This window comes from Lepidothrix coronata, unplaced genomic scaffold, assembly GCF_001604755.1.
Source record: "Lepidothrix coronata isolate B3197 unplaced genomic scaffold, Lepidothrix_coronata-1.0 Scaffold140, whole genome shotgun sequence".
Taxonomy (NCBI): domain Eukaryota; kingdom Metazoa; phylum Chordata; class Aves; order Passeriformes; family Pipridae; genus Lepidothrix; species Lepidothrix coronata.
In genome coordinates this window covers 1,195,190-1,222,622 of record NW_016690320.1, presented here as the reverse complement: position 1 = coordinate 1,222,622, position 27,433 = coordinate 1,195,190, and the positions used below count along the sequence as shown (strand labels likewise).

The 27,433-nt window shown below is 37.1% G+C and overlaps 1 protein-coding gene across 5 annotated transcripts in view; it reads left to right on the top strand.

The window, feature by feature from the left end:
* Positions 1–27,433, top strand: part of CGNL1 (cingulin like 1) — a 58,104-nt gene that overhangs the window by 22,228 nt on the left and 8,443 nt on the right. For all 5 annotated transcript variants that reach the window (XM_017827559.1, XM_017827555.1, XM_017827556.1 and 2 more), the window contains 7 exons: positions 1,555–1,767; positions 15,883–16,089; positions 16,394–16,498; positions 19,998–20,150; positions 20,796–20,966; positions 23,423–23,584; positions 24,403–24,492. In XM_017827559.1, coding sequence (XP_017683048.1) covers positions 1,555–1,767; positions 15,883–16,089; positions 16,394–16,498; positions 19,998–20,150; positions 20,796–20,966; positions 23,423–23,584; positions 24,403–24,492 — 1,101 coding nt within the window. The remainder of the gene's footprint in view (positions 1–1,554; positions 1,768–15,882; positions 16,090–16,393; positions 16,499–19,997; positions 20,151–20,795; positions 20,967–23,422; positions 23,585–24,402; positions 24,493–27,433) is intronic.

The window sequence follows — 27,433 nt, the reverse complement described above, 5'->3', positions numbered from 1 at the left end:
GAAGAATTGCACCAAAGCAGTCTCTGAATTGTTGACTTTCTATTGATGGGTTCAGGGGCAGAGGAGGAGGGATAGTCTGGAGAGGAATAAAAGAGTTACAGGTTTTCTGTCACCTTGAGATGAAGGATGAATTGGCTGGAGCCCTGGTTATATTAATATACTGATTATGAAATAGAGAACACAGCTTATTAAATTTGTTGATAAGGGTGTGTTGGAGTATCAGTGCACAAATGTTCAAGAAGAAGATAAGAATTCACAGTGTCTTAGTACTCTGAAGTACCAAGACAATTAACTTGTCTTAATACTAGTGCAAAGAAGAAATGGAAGGTAAATGATAAAATGCAAAATAGGGAAGAAAAGCACAGACAGTAGGTCTCAGGAATATTAAGATGTTTGCACACAAGACATGCTTAGTAGAATAACTAGCTTGTTTTGTATAGGTGAGATTTGATAACTCTCTTAAATTGCTGTCTTAAATCTCAGATACTGTAGTTGAAAGTTGTAAATAAGTAGAGGAATATCTCCAATGATGGTGGTAGTACTGAAAAATATTACCTATGGAGCAGGACTTTAATCTGAGTGGAGGAGTGAGGGAAGATTCAAAGCATCTTATAGAATGTTGCTCTAAAGGTGTTAGTGATCAGTTTTTCTGTCTTGTGTGGAGACAGAGTAAGAAATGAGAGACTCGGCTTCAGAGTTAAAGTAAGTGTTGGAAAAAGTTTCTAATAATATTGATAATTAAACAGAGGAATATGGCTCTCTGGGATGGTAGTAGAATCCCTTTCATTGTAGGCTTTTAAGGATGAAGTAGATGATGTGTGTCAGGAGTGGTTTAGATGTACTGATCCTGCTTCAGTGCGGGGAAGCCTACGTGGGTTTTGGAGGTGCAATTATTCACAGCTTGAGAAATATCAAATCAGATAATTCTTGAAGCTGTACATTTTTGATTGTTGTTGTTGTTTTTATTCTGTGTTTATATGCATGTGTTTTTAGTCTTCATATTTACTGACTACCCACTTCCTTCCCAGCAATTTGGGGAGGGGAAATGCCTTCTAGGGTGAATGTGGTGGGAGGAGGAGGAAGGGTGTGAACACGTGAACTCAGTTGGGAAGCACTTGTTTTGTCTTCAGCACTTGAAGAAGCAACTTTATTCTTTCAGCAGAAAATAAAACAAAGAATTATCATTGGGTTTGCTTCTCTTGCCGTGTGAGAAAGAATGTTTTGTCTTTGTTCTTATCTACCTTTTTGCTACTGAAAGTAGGACTTAGGGAGTTGTTAAATTGCAACCTCTGTTTGACTCCTTTATTTACCGATGGCTTAACATACACCATCAAAGTCTTTTGATAGTTTTACAGCATCAGATATGTTGACCCATTACATAAAACATCAGCTTCTCATAATCCTAGGGTTTAGTAAATTTTTAGCTTACTATAAAACATATGTCAGTCATATGAAATGAAATTGGCCTTGGGGAGCTTATATGCTTTCTTTCTGTGAAATACAGACAGAACATCCCTATGTGTCACACAGTTGTGTTTTAATTTTGGGCTTCAGGAGCTGATGCAAATGAAGCAGGATCTGCAAGAAGTACTAATAGCAAAAGATCAACAGGAAGAGATCTTGAGAAAGAGAGAGAGAGAGCTTACAGCTTTAAAAGGAGCACTTAAAGAAGAAGTATCCAGCCATGACATGGAGATGGACAAAGTTAAGGAGCAACACGATAAAGAATTGCTCGATCTACGGCAGAGCCTGGAGAAAGCAACAGAGGTAAGAGAAGTGATTACAGTTAATCTCTACAGGGAAAAATCTTACCTCTCTCAGATGTCATACACTGGATACTTTCAGATACTGCTATTTTCTTAGCAAAATAAATAGGAGAAGATTTGGACTGGGGATTCTTAGCTGCTGAGAATAAGTTTTATTTCATACACTCATCTGATGTTTTGGTTGATGGTTGCAGCTGAAGTTGTGGCCCTTTCTTCAAGCAGTTATTGACTACATGTGCTTAATTGCAAACTCTGAGAGAGAACAGATGGGAGTGTAGTACAGAGGACCATTTGCTTGTCTTGGGTTAAATGGAATCACCAAAACCTTGAGGATGCCCTGAAGAGCCCCAGTGTGCTTGGCCAGTGATGCTGTTGAAATTATAGTTTTGGAACTTCTAGCAGTTCTCTGCAGCCCACTATTCCTCCCTTCAGCTCCTTGTGTCACATCCTGTTCCCTGATTACATTGTCCCATCTTGCCCATTCAACTGCTTAGTACTAGTGTGGGGTTTTTGTTTTATTTTGTGTCCTTTTCATTTATTGAACTTAGTTTGTTTACCGAATGGTCAAAGGAGTTCCAGCACAAGGGAAACAGCAGGGATTTGGGTGTTTCGAATCAGACAGGAAGAAAACAGAACTGAAGGAATTGCCTCTTCCAGCATCAGCAGGAAGTCTGTGTGAGGGGGAGAATAGGAACAGGTTTCACATGCGCTTATCTGTTACTGGTTTCCAAAAGACGTCCTTTGTGAAGTTTTCTTTGCAGAGACAGCAGCTACAAATACATTGAAAAACTTTCTTTTGGTAAGGGGATGCTCTCATAAAATTTTGAGCGTTATTTTTACAGTGACAACTATTTGTATCTTTTCCCTTCCCTCTTTTTATTTCTGTCACATGTTTGAGAAAATCTTTGCAGGCAAACTGTGCTTGACCAATAGAAGTCAGAACCATAGGCCCAGTTTTCTGCTTAGAAATGTCCATTCTAATTCATGTCTGGTAGTCCTCACTGGGCTTAGGTGAGTTGTAGTTATCCTACTAGTTGTGACCTAAAACGTAACGTAGAACTGAGTTAAAATTAAGCTTGCAACTTGAAAAAGGTTTCCAAAGCTTTATATGCTTTATCAGTAAAATAGAAGCACATGTGGAAGATACTGGATAGATATTTTAGGACTGAATTCTGTTAGAGATTATCCTTTTAAAGGGTTGTTTTTAAACATGCAATTTTCTTCAGAGGTCTGAAAACTTTATGTATGCTGAGCTGTTTATGCAGCCTAGGACTTGTGCTTGAGATTGCTCACTTTGCTTAAATGTGTTTCTCTTTGTTTACATCATCATGAAGATATTTGACTCGTCTGAGCTGCTTGAATTGAATTAATTTTTTTCTTTGAGAGAAAAGTAGAACATTTAAATGATCATTTTTTATTATACAGTAATTGTAGTGACAGCTCAACCTCAATGAACCATCTTTCAAAGTTAGTGCCTGGTAATTTACTGTATTTCAATTATGGAGCTGTAATTACGACTGACAAGAAATGAAAGAGTAGTCTGTTCAGCATAACAATACCACAGTCTGGGAAATGGCTCTATGATTGGGGTGCTGTGGCTTAGAGATTAGTTATAAATAGCATTTATTTACTTGCAGGACATAGTCTAATAGTAAATTTAATAGTAAATTTAATAAGATGTTCAAAAGTGAAATTTATTTGATTAATGTTGCCCTAAGCACCAGTTCTCTTATAATTTTAATGCAAGTGATTTTTGTTTTTATTTAAAGTAAAACATGCTTAATTGTAAGGTGTTTTTTTTTTTCTTGGTTTAAATCTTGCTAGTTTTTATACTCTTAATGATTTTTTTTTTTAAGCACAGCATTATCTTTATGCCTGCTGGCTGAGATCAGTTGTTGAGTTTGATATATCTTCTGTCAGGAAAATATAACCAATCTCTGCAGTAAGTTAACTGTGTGATCTGCTGTGATGTTAATGATTGGGTTTATAATTACTCTGAAATACCCAACAGAGTGTGTGAAAATCATGTTCTATACAATGGAAGCTGCTTGACCTGTTAAATTTATTTTTTTTAATATTATTGCAAGCTGGAAAGATTCATACTGGATGGTAGGATACAAGAAATTTACATCAAAGGTTAGTGGAAAGGGCCATTCTGTTGTATGTGCTGAGGAAAACAGGTGTGTAAATGCTGTAATAGTGGGTTGTCACACACAAAATGTGGATACTGATGTTGGATAGATCAGGTTATGTGGAATCTGTATGTACAAAGTGTTAGTACTTATTGCTTCTAGATCATCCAAATTGGTGCAGTGAATAAAGGTCTTTTGTGATGTGTATAGGCTGTTAAGGAAAATTTTGCAGAGAGAAAGGAAGTAGTTTTTATGCCAGTGTTAAATGAACAGAGTTTTCAGCTGCTGGAGACATCAGGTAGGTTGGCAAGTAATGTAGAGTGCCTTTGGTCTGTGTGGGTAGAATGGCACATAGATCTGTTTTGCAGCAATGTTAGAAACATTCTCAAGGTTATGTGGTAGAAGAACAGGGCAGGGTTGTTTGTCATGTATGATTCTGTTCTCATGCTCACTGCTCTGGTGCTGGGCTGGGGGGTTTGGTTGGGTTTTTATTGTCGTTTGTTTTTTGGTTTTTGCAATAAAGATTTTTACATAAAGTCACAGATATCAAGATATTAACTTTCTCTGCTACAGTTTACCTTTTTAACTTACTTTTGTGTTATGTTTTTTGCTCGTGGTGGTCTTGAGATGGCTGCGATTATTCTTGACATCATTTCTTGTTTATTAAGGCTGGGATCAGACTATTTCCATTTAACAACAGTAAAACTTCCAGAACATATCTGTGGGATAATAATTTAATAATAAATTAAGAAATTAAGGTCTTTCTGATTAAGAATGGAATTCTTCATAATCACAATGCTAGAACAGAAATAAATATGGATCCCCTCCAGTTTTTAACGTAGTACAAAAAATTTCTGTTATTTAATCTGACAACACAACAGTCCAGAATTGTACTGCTTTAACCATGAGTGCTCTGTCAGTGTAGATGAAGTGCCACTGTTTCAGTAAAATTTGGAAACAGCTTTTGGAAGGTAATACTGCAGGTAAAAGGTTATAGCCTATTGCAACCAGGGCTGTTCAAATTCCAGTGAAATTGTATCAGCTCAAGAGGGCAGTTGCAAATGCACAGCACTTCAAAGCTGTGTGTGTATTTTGAGCAGCAGTCTGCACAAATTCTGCTGTTCAGAAGAAGCTGTAATCATCACCTTATGGAGAGGCTTGTTTAGGCCTGACCCTGGCGGGTTTATCCAGCGTTTGTCGTACGTCTGACCCTGTTCTCAGAAGGGTAAAACAGACACTCCGAGCTCGGAGCTGATTAGTTTATCAACACATTGAAGAATGCCATGAAGCTTGTAGTCACATGGCCTTTAGCTGACATGTGTGTGTTAGCCATGGGATACGATGAAAGAGAAGAAGGAATTTTACCACAGCAAGTGCAGGAACAGCAAAAGGCAGTGGTTGCCTTCTGCACGTGTTATGAACTAAAAGTGTATTCCTTTAAGATAGGAAAATAATATGGAATTTTGAGTATTATAAATGATAGGAAACTTGGGTTTTGGGTTTTCCCATCTTGTGAATTTAGGTGAATCTAGCACAGAGCTGTAAAGACCTTTGAAATGAAAGTAACTATTCAATCTTTTTCTACCCAACCTGATACTATTATACTTCTTCCTCAAAGCTAATAAAAATCTCCCTCACGAGGCAGAAGCTTAACAAAAACTTAACCATTGTAAATGATTCTGATATATACTGTGTCTGCCTTTTTTGTAGAAGTGGATGGAATACATGGTTTAAATGTAAAATGAAACATAATTTAGTATATTCTGAGACCGTATTTTGGAATAATGCTTTACAAACCAAATTCCTCAGAGGGGAGTGAAGATATAACTGTGGAGCGTTGCAGAGACATTTTGGTACTGGAAGTGATACACAGATCTAATGTATATAGCTGTAAAATTATATATATGAAAAAACCCAGTAGAATCCCAGCTACTTCTTGCCACGCTAAGGTGAAATCTTGGGGTTATAATAAATCACACTAAAATCTCATAGTCTTGATAGCAGTAAAAGAAAGAAATTATATGATAAGAATTATTTGGGCGTGAGAACATTGTTATGCCCTTGTATCCATACATCTGTAACTCCTCTGAATCTGCATCCTGAATCCTCAGAGTCTAGTCTGTTCATCTCAAGCAAGATACACAACAATTGGAAAAGATTTAGAGAAGATGAGCCAGGTTTTCAGATGCCACTGGTGGGTATTTTCTTTCCTCTGCTTGCCTGGGGCAGCCTTTGCTGACAAAACCCTGGTTTGGTGTCAGTGGTAGAAACCGGCTGGTAACTGATCCAAACTGTACAGAGTCAAATGGTGGAGTGACTGGTCCAAGTCAGTGTTTCATCTTTCATGACATAACACTCTCCTCCTTGCGTTTTCTGCCCTCTTTTACCAGCCTTCTAAAAGCCTGGTACAGCTCTGATTGATTTTCAGTGTGGTACAAACACAGATGGAGTGGGGGAAAGAGAGGGAGGGTGTGCAGACAGAAGTGTGATGGTGGAGGGAAGGCTGCAGGCACTCCTTAAATGGGCTTTGTTATTGGAAACACATAGTTTAGAAGTATATATGGAAAATTTGGGAGACAGATTTGATTTGTTTTAAGTGTCTGTATTCTGTGTGTGGAAAGGAAGTTGTTTGGTAATAGCATCATGCATGTTTTTAGGCACCTGTTAAATGAAGTACCAAACAAATTTTGGAATATTAGCTGTGTCGTCAACAAGAATATAAAATGTGCCTCCCAAGTGCACTGAAGATGTAACTTGGTGACTGTGTCTTTTAAGTTTTACCTGCCCTGGTCTTTCTTTTCTGTGGAATTTACTCCTCCATTTATTTAGTGGGTACATGTGTGTGTTTGGATGCAGACAGTACCATGAAACTATTTTTATACTGTCTGTAGAGTCAAGAAAGCCTCTGAGCAAAACTGTCCTGCAAAGTTGTATTTGAGTTGGATTGGACCACATCTTGACAATAATTAAAAAAATCATTCTGTTTTATCTGTAATAGTAATTTCACTCCTGTGAACCTTGCTCTGCTGGGACTAGTTCAGTTAGTCTGGGTTGGGAAGGGGGGGTTGTTGGTGGGGTTTTTTTGTGTATCTGAAATTTGGCAAGAGCCTGTACAGTCAGGTACTTCTTCAATGCCATCAGGAGGATCTCTCATCCTTTTCAGGAGGATCTCTAATCCTTATCAGCAGAAGACAGTATATGTATTCAGTTAGTTTTTCCTGTGAAAGTATATGTTTATTTGTAGATGTATGCGAAGTATTTGACTGTGTCAAACAGTAGGGAACAATGTGAACACAGAATTAGTTAATATTTTACTCTCGTCTTTGCAACAACTTCTGACCTTGAAAAAACTGTTGATATAAGCCAGTCTGAGTATGTCATGATACATAGCCAGGGGGATAATGTGACATTGATATAAGTACTGGCTGAGAGAGGTTAATATTTTCCTGGTTCTGGATTGTATAACTGTGTAAATGTATGGTCATGCCTAAATTGGAAAGTTTTGTTTAATGTGCTCTGTGTAAAAAAGGAGTGCATTCTTAGTCTTAAAATGTAGGCATTTAAATCTTTTATTACCTCTCACAAATGAAAACCTAAATCATTTTGGAAATAATATTAAGGATGTGATACCTTTTGGATCAGTGAAAATGACCTTGGAAAAAACCAAGTCTTTTCTCTAAACTGTCACAAGTGAATTTTTAACCAGTTAATAGAATGGCTCTAGCTGAAATGAAAGACAGTCTGAATTGCTTGTAAATTTGTGTAGTTGTTTACTGAATAATCTCTTGAAATACAGCTGATAATTTAAGCTGGTTGCAGCATACCTCACTAAGAGACAAAAAAACCACTGACCCTTTTAATAGGTAACTAATAATAGTCAACTTCAAAGGCACAGCCATGTCTTAAAGTTGGCTAGGCCTCATTTTGAGATGATGGGAAGAATTAATATAATGAGTGTAAAGTAGGAAAACAGTAGGTAAGGCCATTTGGGCCATTTAGTTTCTTTTCAAGAAGCTTGGGGTGGTTTTTTTAATGTTTTTTACCCCTTTTTTGAAGTGGTGGGGGGGCAAAGGCTGGTTCCGGTTGGGTTGGTAGCCTAACACTCCAATTTGCTTTTGTGGAGTTGACATATTCCTTTTGTAGAGATAGGAGATTTTATTACCTGCAGTATCCAGTGTTACTGTGTTATTCATCCTAGGGCTTTCAACTGCTTTAAGAAATAGTATCTGAGGTTGGAAGAGTTGCCTAAAGGTGCACAGTGGGTAAAAATACTGGAACTACAAACAGAAATGAAGACCTGTTATTTACATTCATGAGCTTGGAAAAGTAGATGACTATAGCAAAATAATACTGATTTCAGAAGCTGCCTTTACAGAAGAGCTAATAATGATTGCAGTTAAAGGGTTGTCCCTATGTTGAGGCTCTCCATGTTTGTCTCTTTCCCTTGGGTGTCAGTCCTTGAGTGTAGAATGGTTTTGGGGTTTTTTTACATGTTACCTAGGGAAATCAGTGTCTAGTTGTCTTGTAGAAACTATTTTGTTTGTGTACAAAAAGGAGAGGAAAAGACAATAGAAAGGGATTTGATATCCCCATCACTGCTGCCCCCTCTAAATCATCAGAGGGAGCTGAGATGGGTAGATCTGAATCCTTGAAGCCACATGAAACCTTTTACATGTAGTTAGAGAAGTTAAACAACTAGTCCAGCTTCAAACTAAAAAGGTGGCCCATGGATCATTAGAGCTGGTTTCAGCAGCCAGTATCATCCTTGATATTAGTATTCTACACCAGTAATAGAATGAAGTGAGCAGCAACACCATTCCCTTTCTTTCAGAAGATTTTGGAAGATTATCATGGCATTTACTTTGATACCAATATGAAAAGAATATTTCAAAGCCTTTTACTTCCATTAAAATGCTCTGGTTTGTGCTCTAGCTCATTTTGAATGGAGATTTATCCTTTAGATTTGTACTTCAAGTATGGCTGTTAAAGAACAAACAGTTAATTAGTTGAACTAGTTTTACTCTATTGAGCTTGATTCTGAAAGGAAGTTTAAAGGCTTTTAGAAAAAATTTCCAAGTTGTGCCTGATAAACATTGGATTTTGCCAAAATTTAATGATTCTGACATGCTGTGAATGAGATACTTAGCTCCCACACACTTTAGCTCTTCCTGTATTTTGTAAAAGGACACTCCTGCATCCTGAAGTCACTGCCAAAGGGGAGTTCCATGAGCTGAAGCACTGCAGTCAGCCCAAACCATTTTTTAATGATAAGTTACACAACCACACTCATGTCTTCGCCAGGGTGGAGGGTGTGGTAAAAAAAAAAAAGGTGTGGAGCCACAGAACATTTTCTGCATTCCTATCCAGGAGTATTTTTTTCCTGTATTCAGGTTGAAATAGAACATTTTATTTGCATCTCAAGGATCTTGTTTGATTTTCATGCCTGTTGTACTATCTGAGCCTTATCTTCAGTTCTTTAAATCTGTTCACTGCTTGCACCAAAGTTGAGAGTAGAATAGTATATAAATACACTTGCTTTGCTGAGATTTATGCAGCAAAGGAGTTGGAGCAATATTTACTGTTTTATTTAAACTTAGTCTTGACCAAATTTAATATGTTTTAAAATTCTTCTGAACACATTATAACAATATACAAGGACACAAACTCAGACTTTATTAGATTAATTTCTTGTTAGGCAAAACACCTAAAAGGAGCAGTATGGGAAGTGAGGGAAATGAATTTCACTGCTGAAGTTCCCTTATGGGAACTTCTTTAGGCCTAAAACTGAAAGCCAAATGCCACATGCATATAAACTCCAGCAGCTGTGATTGTGGGCTCAGAGAAGCAGACCTATGCTAGGTAAAACATTATAGATCAGGTGTACATATCAAATCAAACAATACAGAGATATATATCTGTCTGTGTGCATATATATATGTATATGTGCATGCATTCTCACTTCTCATCTGTTCTGAGTTACATGTGGCTTGTACTCACTTAAGCACAACGTTAAAATATTTCATTTTTCAATGTTTTTCAAACTTTGTTCGGTTCTTGGATTCAGTACATACTACCAAAAACAACTTCTGAAGAAAGATTTTTTTCACAAACTGATTTGTTTTCCCAGCATAGCTGCCAGCTTATGAGGCATGTTATCCCTGTATTAAATATAGGAAATGAAGAGGTAGAGACATTAATGTTAAAAGGATCCTTTATTTGTGCATGTTCAAACTGAAGTGCCTTGGTTAACACCATGTTAGCCATTATATAGTCCTTGATGTATTCAGAGTACAGTTTTTGCTGACTTCAGTTGCAACTGTGCACTCAAGTCTTTAGAAACCAAACCCCAGTGTCTCAAATCAAGCACCAGGGAAATTAAGGAACATGCAGTTAGTGAGCCCCTCTGGAAAGTTTTGGCTGAGTGACTTGCCTCAGGAGANTGGCAGAGACAAGAATGTGTACTGTGGCACAGTGACAACATGAGAATGCAGAAGGTTATCTTCAGTCAGTCACAGAGGACTTTGTATTGTGGGACTTTCTCATTACAGCTATATTTTCTTTCTTCTGGACAAGCTTTTTTTTTTATTCTCAACTTTTTCCAGAAATTTGCTACCCATTTCCAGCTCCTTCTACCTAATCTCTGTAGCTTAATTTTGCTGATAAGGCTTGCTCAGTATTAAATCATGAGTTTAAACATGATAAAATTTGAGAAAGCATAATAAAAGATTTCATTTATTCAAAAATAATAAATGAAAAGGTGGTATCAGTTTGTTTAAGAAGTCTGCAAAGGATGTGGTTATTAAGAGGAAGGTATTACTCCTTCAGAGATTGAGGAGATGGGTATCTGAATGGGAAGCAGGCTAAATGTAGGGAATAGAGGGCACTGGATGCTCTGTAAGGCAGCGAGGACAGACAGGTTGAAAGGAAAGACAAAGCAAATGCAAATAAACAAACACAACAAGAAAAATGCTATAGGGTATTTACCTTACATAAATATAATTCTGTAATACAGTGCAGTAAATAGTAATAGTAAAATGTTGGTTTACTAAAACATGCTGTCACAACTAGTAAGTGGGAGTAAAAAGAAATAAGCATGTTTTATATATCATAGGGAAGAAACTGCAATATTGGAATTTAGTTATGTTAATTTTAAGATCCAAAGAGCTCACTTCAATGTTTGATACAATTCCCTCCCTCTTCTCCTGTTTTTCAAGAAGGTTGGGTTTTTGCAGGTTGGTTTTTTTGTTTGTTTTGTTTATTTGGGTTGTTTTTTCTTTGTTTCGTTGGTTGGTTTTTTGTTGGTTGTTTTTTTTTTTTTTTTTCTTCTGTATGGCAAATATATCTGAATATACAGTATTTCATTCCAGGTCAAGAATCTTGTTTAACCAGTTTTGTCTGATATGTGCTCTGTTATGTGTTTATGTTCATAATCTCTTTTAAACTCTGTGAAGTTGATCCACAATTCTCTGAAGTTCTTATATTAACAAGGTTTGTTAATGTTTCATATTTAACTTCAATCATTACTTTGTGACCTTCACCCGGCTCTGTTACCATGGGTTAAATGATATAAACTTAGTTAAAATATTTGCCAAAACTTTTCCAACATCCTCAAATAAATAAATGTAGGCGATTTATGAATGGGCACTGACAGGAGTCATTAAATGATGTAGTGTCATTAAGGACCTTTAGTTAACTCATGTTGTTTATGTACAGCACCATTACAAATAAGTCCCATGTGGACTGAGGGCTGTGGATCCACAGCACAATCTCTACCTGTGTGTTCTCCTGTCTGGTTTTTTCTTCATTTGTACTTACGAGCTCTGCACTGTTCAGGTATCCTGCTTTCATCCTCATCACTCTAACCCACTCTAATTGAATGCTTTTGCAAACAGCCTTCAACTCCTTTTTTGAATTGTGAGCCAGTCCCTGAATTTTCAGTGGCAGCCTCCCTGCTCATGCAGACAGAAGCACAGAGCAGGATCACTGCTGGCTGTTCCAAATCCTGCTGTACAGAACTCTGCTGTGCTGTACTGTTGGGCAGCTTAAACTGCCCTTGCTGTCCCCACTTTGTTTTAGCCTATGAAGTGCAGCAATTGCCATTCAAACTTTATCAATGTATGTAATACTTTCTCTGTAATTTCAGTGCAGTGGTTTTCATATCTTCTACAGCCATGCTTCAGTAGGGAAATTTTCTGCAGAATACAGTGAGCCATCTCTAATGACAGAGTGGTAAATTCAGCCTATGGTCTCTGTGGGAGCAATAGTGCCTTTCTAGCTGTGTGGGACTGGTTGGGCACACTGCCTCTGTGGTTCCATGGGCAAAGGGCACAACAAGCTTTTTCTGCTTCATCAGTGCCCATGTATGATGTGATGGCTGCTGGCCTGACCCTTATGTAACTGTTCGATATATGGATAGGGATCTCTCTCCACCAGGTTCTCCCCTAATGGTGTTGCTACAAGGTCTGTCAGAACTGCATTTCAGGGCTTGTTTTCTTTGTGTATCCTCTCCAATGATACCCGGGCTCTTTCCTGTCATGCTCACCTGTCTTCCTAAGAGCAGGCCTGGAGGGGAGGCAGAAGGTAACATGAGATTAACAGTGGAGAATACAAGAAGGGAAGAATTGTGGAGACTTTTGATACCCAAACTTCCTGTGCCAATATGCTATAGGATATGGCATGTGTTGGCATGTGTATGGCATGCCAGTGAAAAGCTCTGCATGAAATTCTCAGTACATGGGGGAAAATGAACATAAGCTTTTTTCAATCTAGACCCAGCTGTGTAATTTGACTCTTTCGGAGAAGTGATGCTATATGTACTTTTTCTACACAAAGAACATCTAAATTGTATTTGTGTGGCTCGACTTTATTTAAACTTCACTATCAAATTGAAGATACTTGTGTATTTTTTTGTTTATCACGCTCCTGAACAATATCCTCGGGGTGATCTTTCCTACCTCAAGTACAGTTGTGGAAGGTAAACTGATAGGATAGATACTCCTGTGTTTCTTTTCAGTCGTATCTGAAACAAGTTGAAAAGATGTTGAAACAATAGTGTACAGTGAAAGCACTTGTGAAGAAAATTCCTCCTGCTCTCCCCAGAAGTAGGAAAAATGCTCACTCTCCAACTACAACACAGCACAGCTCCCCATATATACCAACAGAGGTCTTCTACCATCTCAAAAAAGTATATGTGTGTGTTTATATTTATTGTTGGTATTTTTTAAGACTTACCTCGTTCAGGTAAAAGAAAGGAATTTTTTTTACTTACTATGTTAGAAAATTTGTTTGGGAACAGTTCGTTCATGGGAAGGTGCAACCCTTGTAATGGTGCCAAGGTCATTAGAGACCTGTGAAGATCTGCTGGTAAAGTGCTGGTCACTCAAGCAGCTGGAACTTTAGGCAGATTTTACTTATATACCCAATTTATTTCCAGGATTTTACATTAGGTTTATAAAGAGAGTACTCACGACTTGCCCTTTATACCTCTCTACCTCTTATATATATTCACGTAGCTTCTTTCTAACTTACTGAAATACACAGTGAAAAAGGAGAGCAAGTAACAGTTTAGTTTCATTTTAGGGGCTGTATCCTAAGATACATGCAGCAAAAAGCAGGAGCAGATCTCTAGATGTGACTGCATCAGTGCAGTCTGAACTTAATTTTGAGCCTCTTAAGTTAAATCATATATAGAGATGGATGCTACTTCTGTGTATATTTATGTGTGTAGATCTGGGGAGTTGTTGGATTATTTGCTTTTGTGTGTGTGTGTGTGCATCCACTTCTAAGGAAACAACGTTTCCTATGTTGGGAAAGCAGAGCAAAGCACGGCAGGTGAAGTAGTGGAATCCTCAGGTACAGTGTGGGGCTGCTGCAGTCCTGTCTCACTGGGCAGCCCCGAGTAGGCAGTTGGATGAAAAAGAACAGACAAATCAACATTCCTTTCCCTGAACTCCCCAGCGTGCCTCAGCTGCTTTCACTCAGCTCCAGAAGGGGGAAATGAGACTAAAAGGAGCCACTGGTGGAGTGCTTGCTAATTAGTAAAACTTCGCTGCATGAAGAAAGCAAAAATTAAAGGAATATATAAATGCTATTGAAGTTTCAGTATGTGAAAACTTAAAGCATCAACAGATTTATTTCAGAGCTTTTAACCAGTCGTGTACTTAGAGGAACAAGTTTTTTCAGTGTTTTCAAAAGACCAGAACTTGTCAGCCTGCTTATGCTGCCAGTTTTTGTATAATAAGTTCATTGACCCTGTAGACAGTCTGAGTGTTTTCTGAGTTACCGCTTTATCAAACTAATTTGCATGATTTTAAAGCTGTTGCTTGCTAGAAAACAATCTAGTGAGGGCACTCTTTGTAAACACCCTTTTATATAACTTTGCTTATTCCTTTTGGGCACAGGGAAGGGAAAATCAGGAGCAACAATCAAAAATAGTGTAACTGAAAAGTGACTTTCATGCTTTTATAAAATATTTCACAAAACAGTTTCTTACTGGGTAATTTGGTAGAATTTCTTTTGTTTTCACCCAGATAAACACTATTTCACGTGCAAAAATGTTATGCTTCAGTAGTTAATGTGCAATTACCTATTGTTACCAGATAATGTAGATGCCAAAGGTATAAATGGATTTGAAAGGGATTAGAGAAATTAATGGAAGATACGTTCCTGGAGGAAAACTATTGAGAGCTGAGAGTGTGGAATGGGGAAAGGCTTGTCCCATAGTTGTTCTTCCTCTCTTTGCCTGTAAGCATCAGCTGTGGCCACAAGAGAGGATACTGGTCTAGCCTGAGTCGTTCTGGTGTTCTTACTGTTGTTTAAGGGCTTAGTATAAAGGGCAGTGGGCCTGAACATCTGAACCAGATCTTTGTACAGAGCATTGCTTTGTGTCAGACTCTGAATGCCCAGGAGCAAGAACCACAAATGATATCCTGGGTTCTTCTATTTTCTTTGGATGGGATTCTGAATGAGAAGTCAGTGAAGAGCAAAGATTAAATTCTTCCAGCTCTTTGCTCCACATGTTTGTAAGTACATACCTGGTCTGTGTTATAACAGTATAGATAGTATAACAGTACAGGCACATACTTCCACTCATGGTTTCAACAATAAATGGTAGGGTGTTTAAAGGGTAAGTGGTAAGGTGAGTATTAGCTCTGAAAAGTTACATCCTGCAGCCAGTTGCCCTGAAAAAAAAAATTAAAAAATCTATTGCCACATGTGCTAAATTATGATGAGTAGTTTATTACAATTTTATTATAATTTGTTTGTGCTATATATTGATTTCAGTTTCTGAAAAATGCAAGATGTATCTTTTTGAATACAAGTTGAACTCCTTCCACCCTCAGGCAGGAACTGAAGCCCCAGCAGAACTGCTGACTAAGCACAGCCCAGGCGTGGGCTGCCTGATCTGCAGGTAGAGCTGTACCAGTACCACTGGGAGGTACTTCCAGTCTCTGCTGCTCTTCTGTGCTGGCACAGCTCTTTGTGGGACCATGTTTTGAAATCCATTGGGATTTTTTATTCCAGTAGTGCCACCTCTCTTTTTTTTCCCCTCTTTTCTTTCAGCATCAAGACCTCTTTATATTTATCTGTCATTTACTCTGCAGCCCCACACACAGCTGCATGGATGTAGTGTGTTGTATGTTAGTTCTTGGAATCAGCAGTGGGGTGAGGCTGCTTAAATTTTGTGTTGCTGTGGAAGAAACTCTTGATAAATAGGTACTTCCTTACAGGTCCTTATGGCTTTTGGTGTCTGTTATGTTTTTTAGATCACTTGGAATTACCTAAAAATGGGATTTGATAATGGTGTTGGATATACTTTATCTGTAGATATGACTGAGGAAAAACAAAAGCTAAATGTAAAAGTCTTCACTGATATTTAATGTTATATTCTAGCTATATTTGCTGTGGTGCCTTATGAAACTTCTGTTGGAAAACAGCACCAGTTATTTCTTTTTTTTTAACATGACATAATTTGTTTTCTCTAGAGTGCTGCTGTCCTTGAAGGTGAAAGAAATGCTGCACAAGAGGAGAGAAATAGTATAGAAAATCGAGTCAAGGAGCTGACTGAGGAAAACGAGCAGTTGAAGAGAAAAGTTACTGAGTTAGAGAGTAAAATTGAGGAGTTGCACAAACAAATTGATAATATCAAAGGAGAAGAAAATTTAGCGAAGGAAAAATTAAAGACATATGAGGTAAAATAAGAAAACAAGCCCCTTAAGTAGTCTTCTTCCTGTTTGCAATGGATTCATTGTAGAGTAAAAACTGACAAAGAGGAGGATGGATAATGCCATCGGGAAGGGTAAGGAAAACCAGCAGGTTATAAGAAGCAGGATGCAGTTTGCTGCCATATATAGGAAAGATTTCCCCAGTGCAAACCAGATTAGAAACAAGTCACAGCTTGCAAGTGGGGAGATCAGTGATAGGCCAGAGTGAAGAGACTTTATAGCTCAATTTACTTGTCACTATTTCTGAATGTATTAAATTGAATCATTACAGGAGGAGAAGAAACAATTGGAAGAAGCTTTGAAATGCGCTGAGAAGGAGGCGAAAGAATTGGTAGCGTTAAAATTGGCTTTGGAAAGCCAACTAGAAGATATGCAGGTAAGAACAAGAACAATTTGGAATATTTAAATTTTAAGGTTTTATAAACATGTTTTATTATTTTGAATGATCATGCAACTCAGCTTGTGTGATTTTACATGTAAGAGAATAAAAAGCTGTGCTCGAATGTAAACAAAAATATTGGCAATACACAAATATCAGGAAATTGGCTTCTCTATTTTTATAAGCCTGTCATATTTGCAAATGTTGCAGGGAACTGGAATATGTCATCACTAACCCAGAGAAATTTAACACATATCACTAGGATTTGCAGCCTCTTAAAACTGTTCTTACTGGCATCGTGTTCTGTATCTGCAAAAGTTACAAACTAATTTTCCTTCTCTGTAATTCACCTTTTACATGTCCCAAACAAGCATCGATTTCAGTGGTATCAGTTTAGAATTATCTTAGTCTAGAAGCTGAGTTTTTAAGTGATTCTGTCAAACAAGTCAGACTCAAAAGTGAGCAACATGTACATTGCTAGTGACCCTTTTTTAGTTGAACAGATGTTTTCCCTTGTCTTCAACATAAATGTTACTTTATTGTTCTGAAAATGAAATTTGTCTCTAAGTGGACTAAAAACCAAGGGAAGACTGTGTTAACTAGCATGTTCTCATGGTTCAGTTCATTATAGTAAAAAGAAAAAAATAAAAACAAGAAGAAAATACTCCTATGTCTTTAAAATTGAATGTGCTTCTAAGATTTTAATAATACGGGTATCTAAGTTTTGTTTCTACAAAATGATGTTTTAAAGCTGATGTTCCTTGTAACTACATCAAGAAGTGTTTTATCTGAGGCTTTTGGTCAGGGTTTTGTTGTGGGTTTTTTTCACTTTAAATCTGTTTATCTGTTCTACCTCACTGATACTCCTCATTTGCTTGTATGTATTGCTGGTGGTTACACAAGCCCTACAGGTGGCCCATTGCTCTTCACTGCCCTGCACTGAGCACACTTCCCTTCTGTCACAGTCTGACTTGCCCTTCCTGTGTAGCATGAATCAATGCACCACATGCATCTCCTGCATCTTGATTAGCTTTGGGTCAAGATGCTTGAAAAGTGTGTTCTTTCCTTCCTGTTTTTCTGCATCCTTCAGGGCATTGTGCCAAATAATGCTGCCTCCAGGCAGGGTCTCCAAATTCAAGAATTCTGGGAAAGGTGACAGAGAGAAGAGTCAGTCTTGTCATTTTATTCACAACTTACATCTAAAGTGGGAAACACTAAATTTAATCCTCTTTCTGATTCTACACTCTTGTGCACCGGATATGAGCACTAATGGACTTCAGGATGTAATCAGTGGTCCCTTTTGTTTAGAACAATTCAGCCTTTCTGTCTTTAGAGTTTGCTTGTTCTAATGAATACTGTTGTGCAGTAGGTTGATTTGGCCTTGTGTTACCGTTGACAATTTAGACGACAAATTTTGGCACAATAATAATGTTTATCACAGTGGAAATTTAATTCCTGACTGTCCCATCTTGCTTTTTACATAACACAAATTACTTTTAATGGTGGATTAGCATAAGAAAGACTGACAATACCAATAGAACTGTAACAGTTACTTTAAGCATGGCCAAATCTATTCCCCCTCCATTCCAGATTTCTATTCAGAAAAGTTAAACCTGGCATGCACTTCATTCTTACAACCAGTTTGTGTTAGTGCTTTATACTGAAATTTTCTTTATGGATGGTCAAGCCAGGAGTAATTTTGTATAGTTTCATGTTGTGTTATAACCTCTGGTTAGAGTAGCCTCCTCCACGTAGTGCAGTGTTTCATGAAATGAAATACATCTTAACAGTTTTGCACCATTGAGAAGACTTTCTGAAATTTCTTGAGAACTCTCTTGGGAAAGGAAATAATTATTATGTTCCTTGACCATAGCATATATGGTACTGTCATATCTTTAAAAAAATATCAGTTATACCAACATGATTGATGGCAGAGCCAAGTAATCTGTGCTTTTTAAATTAAATGTTCGGAGCATGGGATCCTTTCCATGGGTGGAAGAACATGAAATTTCTGTTTTCATTGTGGTAAATAATGGTAGGCACTAGAATGAGAGTTGCAGAGCATTGTAAGTTGAAGTTCAGTTGTTTCTAGCATGAGTGTTTCTCAAATATTAAAGTTAAGGTAGGAATGCTAATTTTATCAGTATTTTTCTCATTTATCAGCTAATCTAGCAAAGGGCAGTACAATATCCTAATTTGTGTTGCCTAAGAAAATTACTGTTGGTGAGAAACTACATAGGACATGTTATTTCCCCTGAATAATAGTACAAGAATGAAGTAGTATCTGTTGTAATGCAGGATTTTTATTAAAACAAAGATAATTTCTTTTGCAATGCTCAGTTTTCGTGAGGAATATTTTTACTCTTTACCTATGTTATCAAGTTTCTGCTGGCTAGATTTTAGCAAAACAACAAGGAACTCTTTATGCTTTAAATGGTAATTTCACTATTTGAAGAATAAGAGATTCTATGGCATAGTTACTGGGTAAATAATACTACCATAATATGGGCACCTTTTAAATAGATGTGGAGGAGCTCGTGCAGAATGGTGGGGTAAGAAAACGACCATTTCCAACCAAGTAGAAGTCATCAAGCCAAGAGAACCATTAACTATTACACACTTTTCCAAAGAGAATAGCTGTGCATGTGAACCATGTGATCATGCCTGTGTTGGAACGAACTAGTGACAGGCTGTTATTTAGAGGTAGGAGGGTGATAAGCTCTCAGACATCCTGCCTGTGATAGCAGAGACACTGGGAGCCCCCTGGTAGGTGAGCACACTGGGTAGCTCTGCAGGTCATTCAAAATTTAATGCACAACATTCAGGTCTGGTTTGAACATTAACTGCAAAAGTTCCCTCAGGAAGGGGATTTGTGTGCTGACAGCTGCAAAGTTCTCTTTGCACGGCAGCATCTTGATAAGGGCTTCTGGGTGCTACAGAAGCACAGCAATGGGGAAAACACCACTAGTTACTTCTCACTCATCATAGGAACAGATTTGGGTTTTTGTTTTGTTGTTCTTGTAGAGGTTTTGGGTGTGTGCGGAGGGGATTTTTTGGATTGTTTGTTTTCACCTAGAAAAACAGGTGGTTATTGAGAAAACTTTTCAGGGAGCATGTAGGAAAATGTGAAACTTGGAATGGATATTGGATCTTGTACAGGAGATGGGATTTCCTGGCTGGTGTGCAGCTGCAGAGGAATGTATGCTTTGCTTGTAACAGAATAATGAAATTGGTCCTACAAATGTTGCAACAGTTTTTAAGGAATTTATAGGAAGGATAAAGCACTGCATCACTAAAATAGTAAATACTGGCTAGCAAACTGTAACTCCATAACCTTTTTAAAAAAACCCCCAACCTTAAATTTGTCTTAATGTCACAGCAGCCTGCTGGTATTACTGCTGCACAGTGTGTTAAGTAAGATTCCTTTAAGGAATCTACAGAGGGTCTACATTATATATTATTCAGTTCATTATATATATGTTTTAATTTCCTGCAGGAGAACACCCGTTGTATTTCACAGGAAAGGCAACAGTTAACTCAGCAATTAAAGGATGAAACTCAGCAGAAGGAACAGTTAAAGCAGATAAAGACTGAAATGGAGAATGAACGATGGCAACTAAACAAGACTGTTGAGAAGTTACAGGAGGAGGTATGAGTTCACTCCAGAGAGGCTGCAGGAATCTGAATGTCTGACAGACAGAAGCAAATGAACTGACAAATTGCAAAGAATTATTTATTTGGAAATGTACAAAAGAAGGTGAAATGCAAAGTTTGCTATTAGTTTCTTTAACCTAGAGGCTCTCAATAAAAGTTTTCAGGGCTGGAACAGTGATTGGAACACCACTATCTCAAAATAGCATTGTAAAACCGTTCTGTTTAAACAAGATCTCAGATCAGTTCTAATGTCATTGATATTTCAGAGCTGATTCTCAAAATGCTTTTGCATCAGACTTACTGTGCCATGTGTGTGTAAACCCTACAACTAATATTGACACAGTGAAGTGTGACAATGCAGTTCATTGCATCACTCAGCTGGAAGAACTGCTGCCAGACAGAAAGAGAATAGTCTTGCCATGCATACTATTAGAAAATAACCTTTCTGGTTTTGTGTTTTCACACTTCTGCATAGAAATTAATTTCTTTAGGAAAATATGTCATAATTGATAATTTTTCTGTCTGAAAATACTGAGCTGAATATTGAAGCTGGAGGAAAAAAACCTTTCGATGTATCAAACATGATAGAACCTTTTGTAACACTATGTTAGGAAAAAAATTATATGTACTTTTTTCCCAGATGTCTGAAATGGTAGAGATCTCAAGAACATCAGCTCTGGAGCTTCAGAGCCAGCTTGATGAATACAAGGAGAAAAATCGCAGGGAATTTGCAGATCTGCAGAGGCAATTAAAGGAGAAGAACCTGGAGGTAGAAAAATCACGCCTGATGACCATAAGGATGCAAGATGAGGTAATGACTCATAAATTCAGTGACAAATTCTAACCTTTGACCTAGAATTCAGTTCAGATAGTTTTCAAGATAAAGAATGTTTGCTATCATGCTTTTGTGCACCTCATCATGAGAGAGGATCTCAGTCAGTGCTCTGGAGTTTCATTGTTCATGGTGGTGATCAGTGTGTTATTGCTGCCAGGGAAATGGGCTTTCCTGTTTGTGACAGGTCTAGGCAGTGTCTGACAAACGAGTGTGTCTGAAGTGGTATGACAAGGATTACCCTGATCTGCTGCTCTCAAATGCCTGCTACTGAAGGAATTGGGAATGTAGAAATATTTTTGAATTAGGAAAAAAAACCCCAGCAGTTATTTAGAGAAGAAAACCCCCCACCAAACACAAACAACAAAACCAAATTCTGGCTCCAGAGGAGTTGACGTATATTCTCCTCTTCTTTCACGTGAACCAAGTTGCAGATTTAAATGACAAAGGTGTCTGTGTAGCCAAGAATCAGCCACAGTCAGGAAGTGTCTGCCTCTTAGTATGCAAATTTTGCCAGAAAGGCAATCCAGTCTTTTAAAAATATGCAGTTGGCAAAACTGGAGAATGTATTGGTTGAAAATATTTTTTGTATGTGGAATATTTTAATAGTTTGATTTTTCCAGTTTAGAACTTCTATTACATTGCCCTTTCTCCTTAAAAATACTTTAAATTCAATTTAAAGGAACACCAATAGAAGAAAGAATTGTTCCTGTTTATTATTCTGTCTTCCTTATATATTTATTTCATTCAGGGATGGAGAACCTTTGTAAAGGAATGAAGAGTCATAACAAACAGTGAAAGATAAAATGGTGACATTGAAAGCATGGCTCATGAGTTGAATAAATGTATGTAAAAATGTACATTAATACAAACATTAAATATGTAAAACAAAGTGTAAACACAGTGTTTACAGTTATTATGAAGAATATTTCTAGTGTTATCTATTGGATCTACAGAAAAAATACAGAGAAAAAATTAATGAACAAAAGAAAACTTCACTTTGACAAAAAGATAATCCAAACACTATATAATGGACAAAATATTACTAGTTGTGGAATTCTACATCTCCATGAGGAAATATTTAAAAGCCTAGGGCTTTAAAAACGTAGTATGGCAACTAGCTGCAAGAGATGAAATAAAATCTGAAAATATAGGGTAGGCAGGTTAAACAGCAGACTTTCTAGGAGACTGAATATTCAGGACAATTGAAAGTCTTTATTATCACTTCCTCCTTTGTGTTTAAGAAGAAGTACAAATAGATAGTCCATCCATTCAGTGGAAAGTCTGTTGTCTGTCAGAATCCTCTTGGGTAGGTCTCACAGTGCACAGAACTTGCTTTTCGAGGGTCTCATCCAAAGTCAAGCATTGTATTGATCATGGCAACTTGATTTTCATCTTGTTCCAGCAGAAAAATAATGAAAGAGTCTTGCAAGGCAATATGGGAGTTCTTCATTGCATCTCTTTCACGTTCTCTGTGGAGACATAAAAGATACCCATCTGGAAAGCTAACAGTCCATTGTCATTCTGAAACATTAAATGCACATGAAAGGCTGTTAAAGTACAGATCTCTGCACTTCACTAGCTGTTCACCACCTCCTGCAGATATCCAAGGGTTTGTTGTCAGGACTTGGTAATAGGTAGCAAACTGTAAATATTCACTATCACATTATTTTAGCTTCATCACTAAAATAATCACTGACTAAACAAAGGAAGAAAATGGAAAACTATATGTTGAAGAAAAAAAGCTCTCATCCTATGTTATATACATATTACAAGTTACATGTGCAAGGAGTGGTCATGGTGTCACTTAAACCCCCTCTCACTCATTATATATTTTTTTAAAGTACCATGAAGGTTTTGGATAATTTTACTGAGGACATGCTGTTGTTGAATAGGAAATTTTTGTCTTCAGCAGATAGCCCACTGTATCTAATAGTTATACTAATACATATATATCTATATATGTACATACACATATATATATAAATGCAATTATGCCATTAGTAAAATGATGTCATCAAAATACATCAAGCATATATATAAGCTACATAGTTATTTAAAAGCTAAGGTGTTCGGAGTCTGAAAAGGAAAGGAATAATATTGCAAAAGTTCCAAATAACCATTAGAAAATAGTTAGACATCATTTTGGCTTGCTATAACTTGATAAAAACAAATAAATTTTAAGAAGTCCATTCTGGAGAATTGTCAGTGTAAAACCTGTGGTATGAAGCATCTCTTTGGAGCTGATATTTCATCCAAGTTTATTTTCTTGGTGCCATCATGTGGATAAAACAAAAATTACTGTGAAAAGCCCAGAACTCAATGCAATTCCTGTCAAGCTTCCAGATCTGTAGTGTTTGCAGTAAGTCCCCTTTACTGACATCACTTATTTATAGAAAGTACAGTATAAAATATATGACCATAATCTCCTTCAGATGCGTCTTATGGAAGAAAACTTGAGGGACCACCAGAGAGCTCAGGATGAGGCAATAACAAAAACTCAGTTGCTGGAACAGACTGTGAAGAGCTTGGAGTATGAACTGGAAGCCAAAAACCACTTAAAAGACGATCGGGCAAGACAAATCAAACTAATGGAGGTAAAAGACATCCTTAAGGGTTTGTTTCTTATTTGAAGAAATTAAAATAATACTGGTATTTCACATGGTTTCTGCCAGGGAAGACTCAAAATAGCTTGATGTTGTTGAAAAGCCACGTAGTATTACAGCAGGAATTATTCTGGAGTATTCTAAAGGTGATCTGTTAGCATATCTATTGTAGCATGATGTGTTCTAAATTACAGCTGGTCTTTCGTCATTTTAATTGACTTCTTGTTAATTAATTTTATCTGGAGTTTATCAGGCAAATTTGCATTCATTTCATTCGTAGGCCCATCGCTGAGAACTTTAAGAGTATTTCGAAGTGTAAGTTCTATTTAGCATTTGATATCAGTTCATTTCAGGAGTCTGGATAACATCAGGATTTTGCCCACCTGGTTACAGGGTCAGCTTTGTAACTGTTCACTTCAACTAGGCTGCCACTTGACTTTCATAAACAAACACCTTAGTAGCATTGTACTCATGTGAAAAGAAAATTGTCTTCCAAATGTGTGATGTAATTTAGACACTCAGAAGAAGTCTCTAGAAACATTACAGAATTTCTCTTATTTTCTTGAAAGTGGTGGGAGTGATTAAAAAAAGGAAGCAAAGTGTCTATTTTACTTCTGTCAGACAAACAAATTCACTTTAAAGGCTTCTCTACCTGCCATCTTTTTTGGTAGATTCTGCACATGTTTTAAGAGGCATTTCAGTTTTCAGGCCTAGTCTTTCCAATAGTTTGAGTCCTGAAGTTTAAGGAATAGCAATCTGAAGAGGATGGGAAGTAGTATGTTGAAATTACTTTTCTTTGTTCCACTTAGGACAAGTTGTCTAACCTGGAACTTGAGCTTGATGAAGAAAAGACTAATTCAGATTTGTTGTCTGAGAGGATCAGCAGATGCAGAGAACAGGTACTTGAACAAGTTTCCTTTTGTATGATGGTTCTATGAAAAAGTATTATTAGGGTCACAATCAATATTGATCAACTCAATAATGATTAGCATAGGACTTATCTGCTATACTTAAAAAGAGTATGAAAACCCAAAACCCCCAAGTTCCCATCACGAGTAAATATGCTCCTTCACGTCATCACAGACCAATTTTTTCATGTTTTCCTAACTGGAAAACAGACACAGAATGTATATAAAGCCTGAAGACTATTATCATACTCTAATATTCTTGATGAGCTTCATCAGGTAATCACTGATGCATGCAGAGATGATGCTATTTCAGACTCAGTTTTGGGGCTGAGGCTGTCAGAGAAAGGCCGTTGTGAAGAGTCTTTTAAATTGAAAGATCATGATTTTACTCTTACTGGAAAGTAATTCAGCATAATAGAGTCTTGATTTCAAATGAGGAGGAGGAGGAGCTTAGGAAACTGTGGAATTAATGAGTGAAATCAGCTGAACTGAGGATGCTAGACCAGAGAGAGAGCTTTGTTTTCATTACAAGTGTAAAAACGGATTAAGGTATGTTGAAGGTAAGATAGTTGGAAAGCATTTTCCACATAAAAACATCAACCTTTTGTTCCAGAAATGTTATGTTCAATAGTCCAGAAAGAAGGGAAGAAGGACTTATTAATGAGGTTGTGTCTAATGGGGCAGAAAATGTGAAGATAAAGTGATAGGTCTCACTTAGCTCAGCAACTATCATAGTAATTCAAACAAGTAAGAAAAAGAATTTTGACTGTGTAAGTAGAGAAGTTGTGGAGATTGTATGATGAGGCCTCAATCAAGATAAAAAGTACTCCAGGTATGCCCTCAAATATATATATATATATATATATATATTCCTTTATATTCAAATAAAGAAATATTTTACTTCTGTCTTCTGTAAGGCCAGTGAATGTGCAGGTGGGGCCAAGTAAAGGGAGTGTATTGCAGATGAGACCTTTGAGTTGGAAATCACTAAGTGTTAAGAGAATTAGGAGGTCATTAAAGGCCTTATTAGTATTATTTGAGATTTCTGAAAGAACTGACATAGGAAATTATAGGTCCTGTAACAAAGATTTATAATAAACCAGAAAAGTAGAGTATAGGGCCTGATTACTGCAGAAGTAGCCAGAGCACCTATGGCTGAGTAGTCAGGATTATGCAAGTTTTTTATTAGTTCACGAAAAGGAATACAGTGATGTGTCTGCCTTGGAATATCATGGTCTAGACAGTGTTCCTTGCCTTAGTTGTGCATTCTGAAAGATGTGGAACTGCTGCATAACTCATTACAGCATGTTTACTGCTACATGAACTTCATGTAACTCTACATGAAGTGCTAGAGCTCACAGGAATTTCCTAGAAGTCCAGGAGACAATTAACATTGAGGTACAACAATAATCTGTTTTCATTTCTCTTTCTTTCTCCTGAAAAAAAAAAAAAAAAGAACTGCAGACATTCTTTTGAATAGCTTTAGCTTCAGAGGGAGAACAGAAAGTAAAATCTTAGTTTCTGTGCCTTTTTGATGCAATTGTGTGTTCCACTGAGGCAGCTGGGGAATTTAAAGTGAGTTAGAGCTCAGCTTTCTTTTCACACATCCTTGAAGCACCAAGGCTCCATCACTGCTTTGTGTGGACTCAGGTTACTGAGATTCTGTTTGACTCTGATACAGACTTTTTGCTCTTGTTGCACTGATATTGTACAGAGCCCAAGGCAGTGGGTGAAACAGAATATAAAGGACCATCATAATATGGGGTTATGCTATTGTTAAATCAGGAAGCCTTCAATACTGGAGTCTGTGCCTGTCTTGTAAACCTGGGATAAAAGAACTTTAGTTACAGCTGCACTACAACTATAGGAAGTTAATTTGCTAACTGAATGGAAACCAAAAATACAGTTTGGTGACCAAAATGTTACATAATGGGTAAAAAATGTGTTTATTTTGAGGTCTGGAGTTTCTCATTTCACACATGAGTTACAAAGGTTGCTTTGTTTTGATTTTATGCCAGAATGACTAAGTAGTCAAATTACTAAAGAGTATTTCAGGGTCTGCTAAGCATTTATAATGACATGAGAAACTATAATGGATTTGTTTTGGTAATATCTGTATTTCTGTACATTTTTCAAATTATTATTATAAATGTGTTATTTTAGCATACCAATAATGAACTATAATACTCAAATTTCCAGTAAAAACAAATTTGTACAACCTCTTCTATTTTACATAAAGCTGAATGTTCGAATAAACATTGGCAGGACTAACAGTTCACATTTCATTTACCACAAAATGTTATTCTTTTTTAATTTAAACACCCTTTTGAATCTGGATGGTTGCATGAGACACTGTTCTCATCTCCTGTGCATTCTCAGGAGGTTCCACAGCAAAGTGGAAACAGGGAAAAGTGGGTCATATCCTATTAGTTTTAAAATGATAAGGTATTAGTAACTGTAGAAAGACCAAAATGATCAACACACACACACACACATGTGGAAAGCCTGAGTGCTCAGCTGCTCTTTGAGTCTAAAGTGAGCAGGGACAGGACACATTTTACTACATGATGGATTCTTTTCCTACAAACAAGAGAAATGAAGTGCCTCTTGCCATGTTGGTTTTGCTAACATGATTGAAAAGTGCTTAACATTCCTTCATCAGTTCCTGTATTCTGTGAAAATGCAAACATGAGTCTATTAACTTCAGAGTTGTTTCCAGTAAGTGTGAAAAAGGGACTAATTAGTTTTCTTGACAATTTTACAATAAATAAAAAAGGATAAAATTGTGCTGACTGCATCATTCACTTCCTATTGGTGAAGTCTTCCCAATGAATAGCTGTATACCTGCTCTTTAGCTGGCTCCAGGTGTGGGAAGCAAACAAGTGAAAATGTGGATATGAAGGCTGCTTTTCAATTATGAAGTATCAAAGGG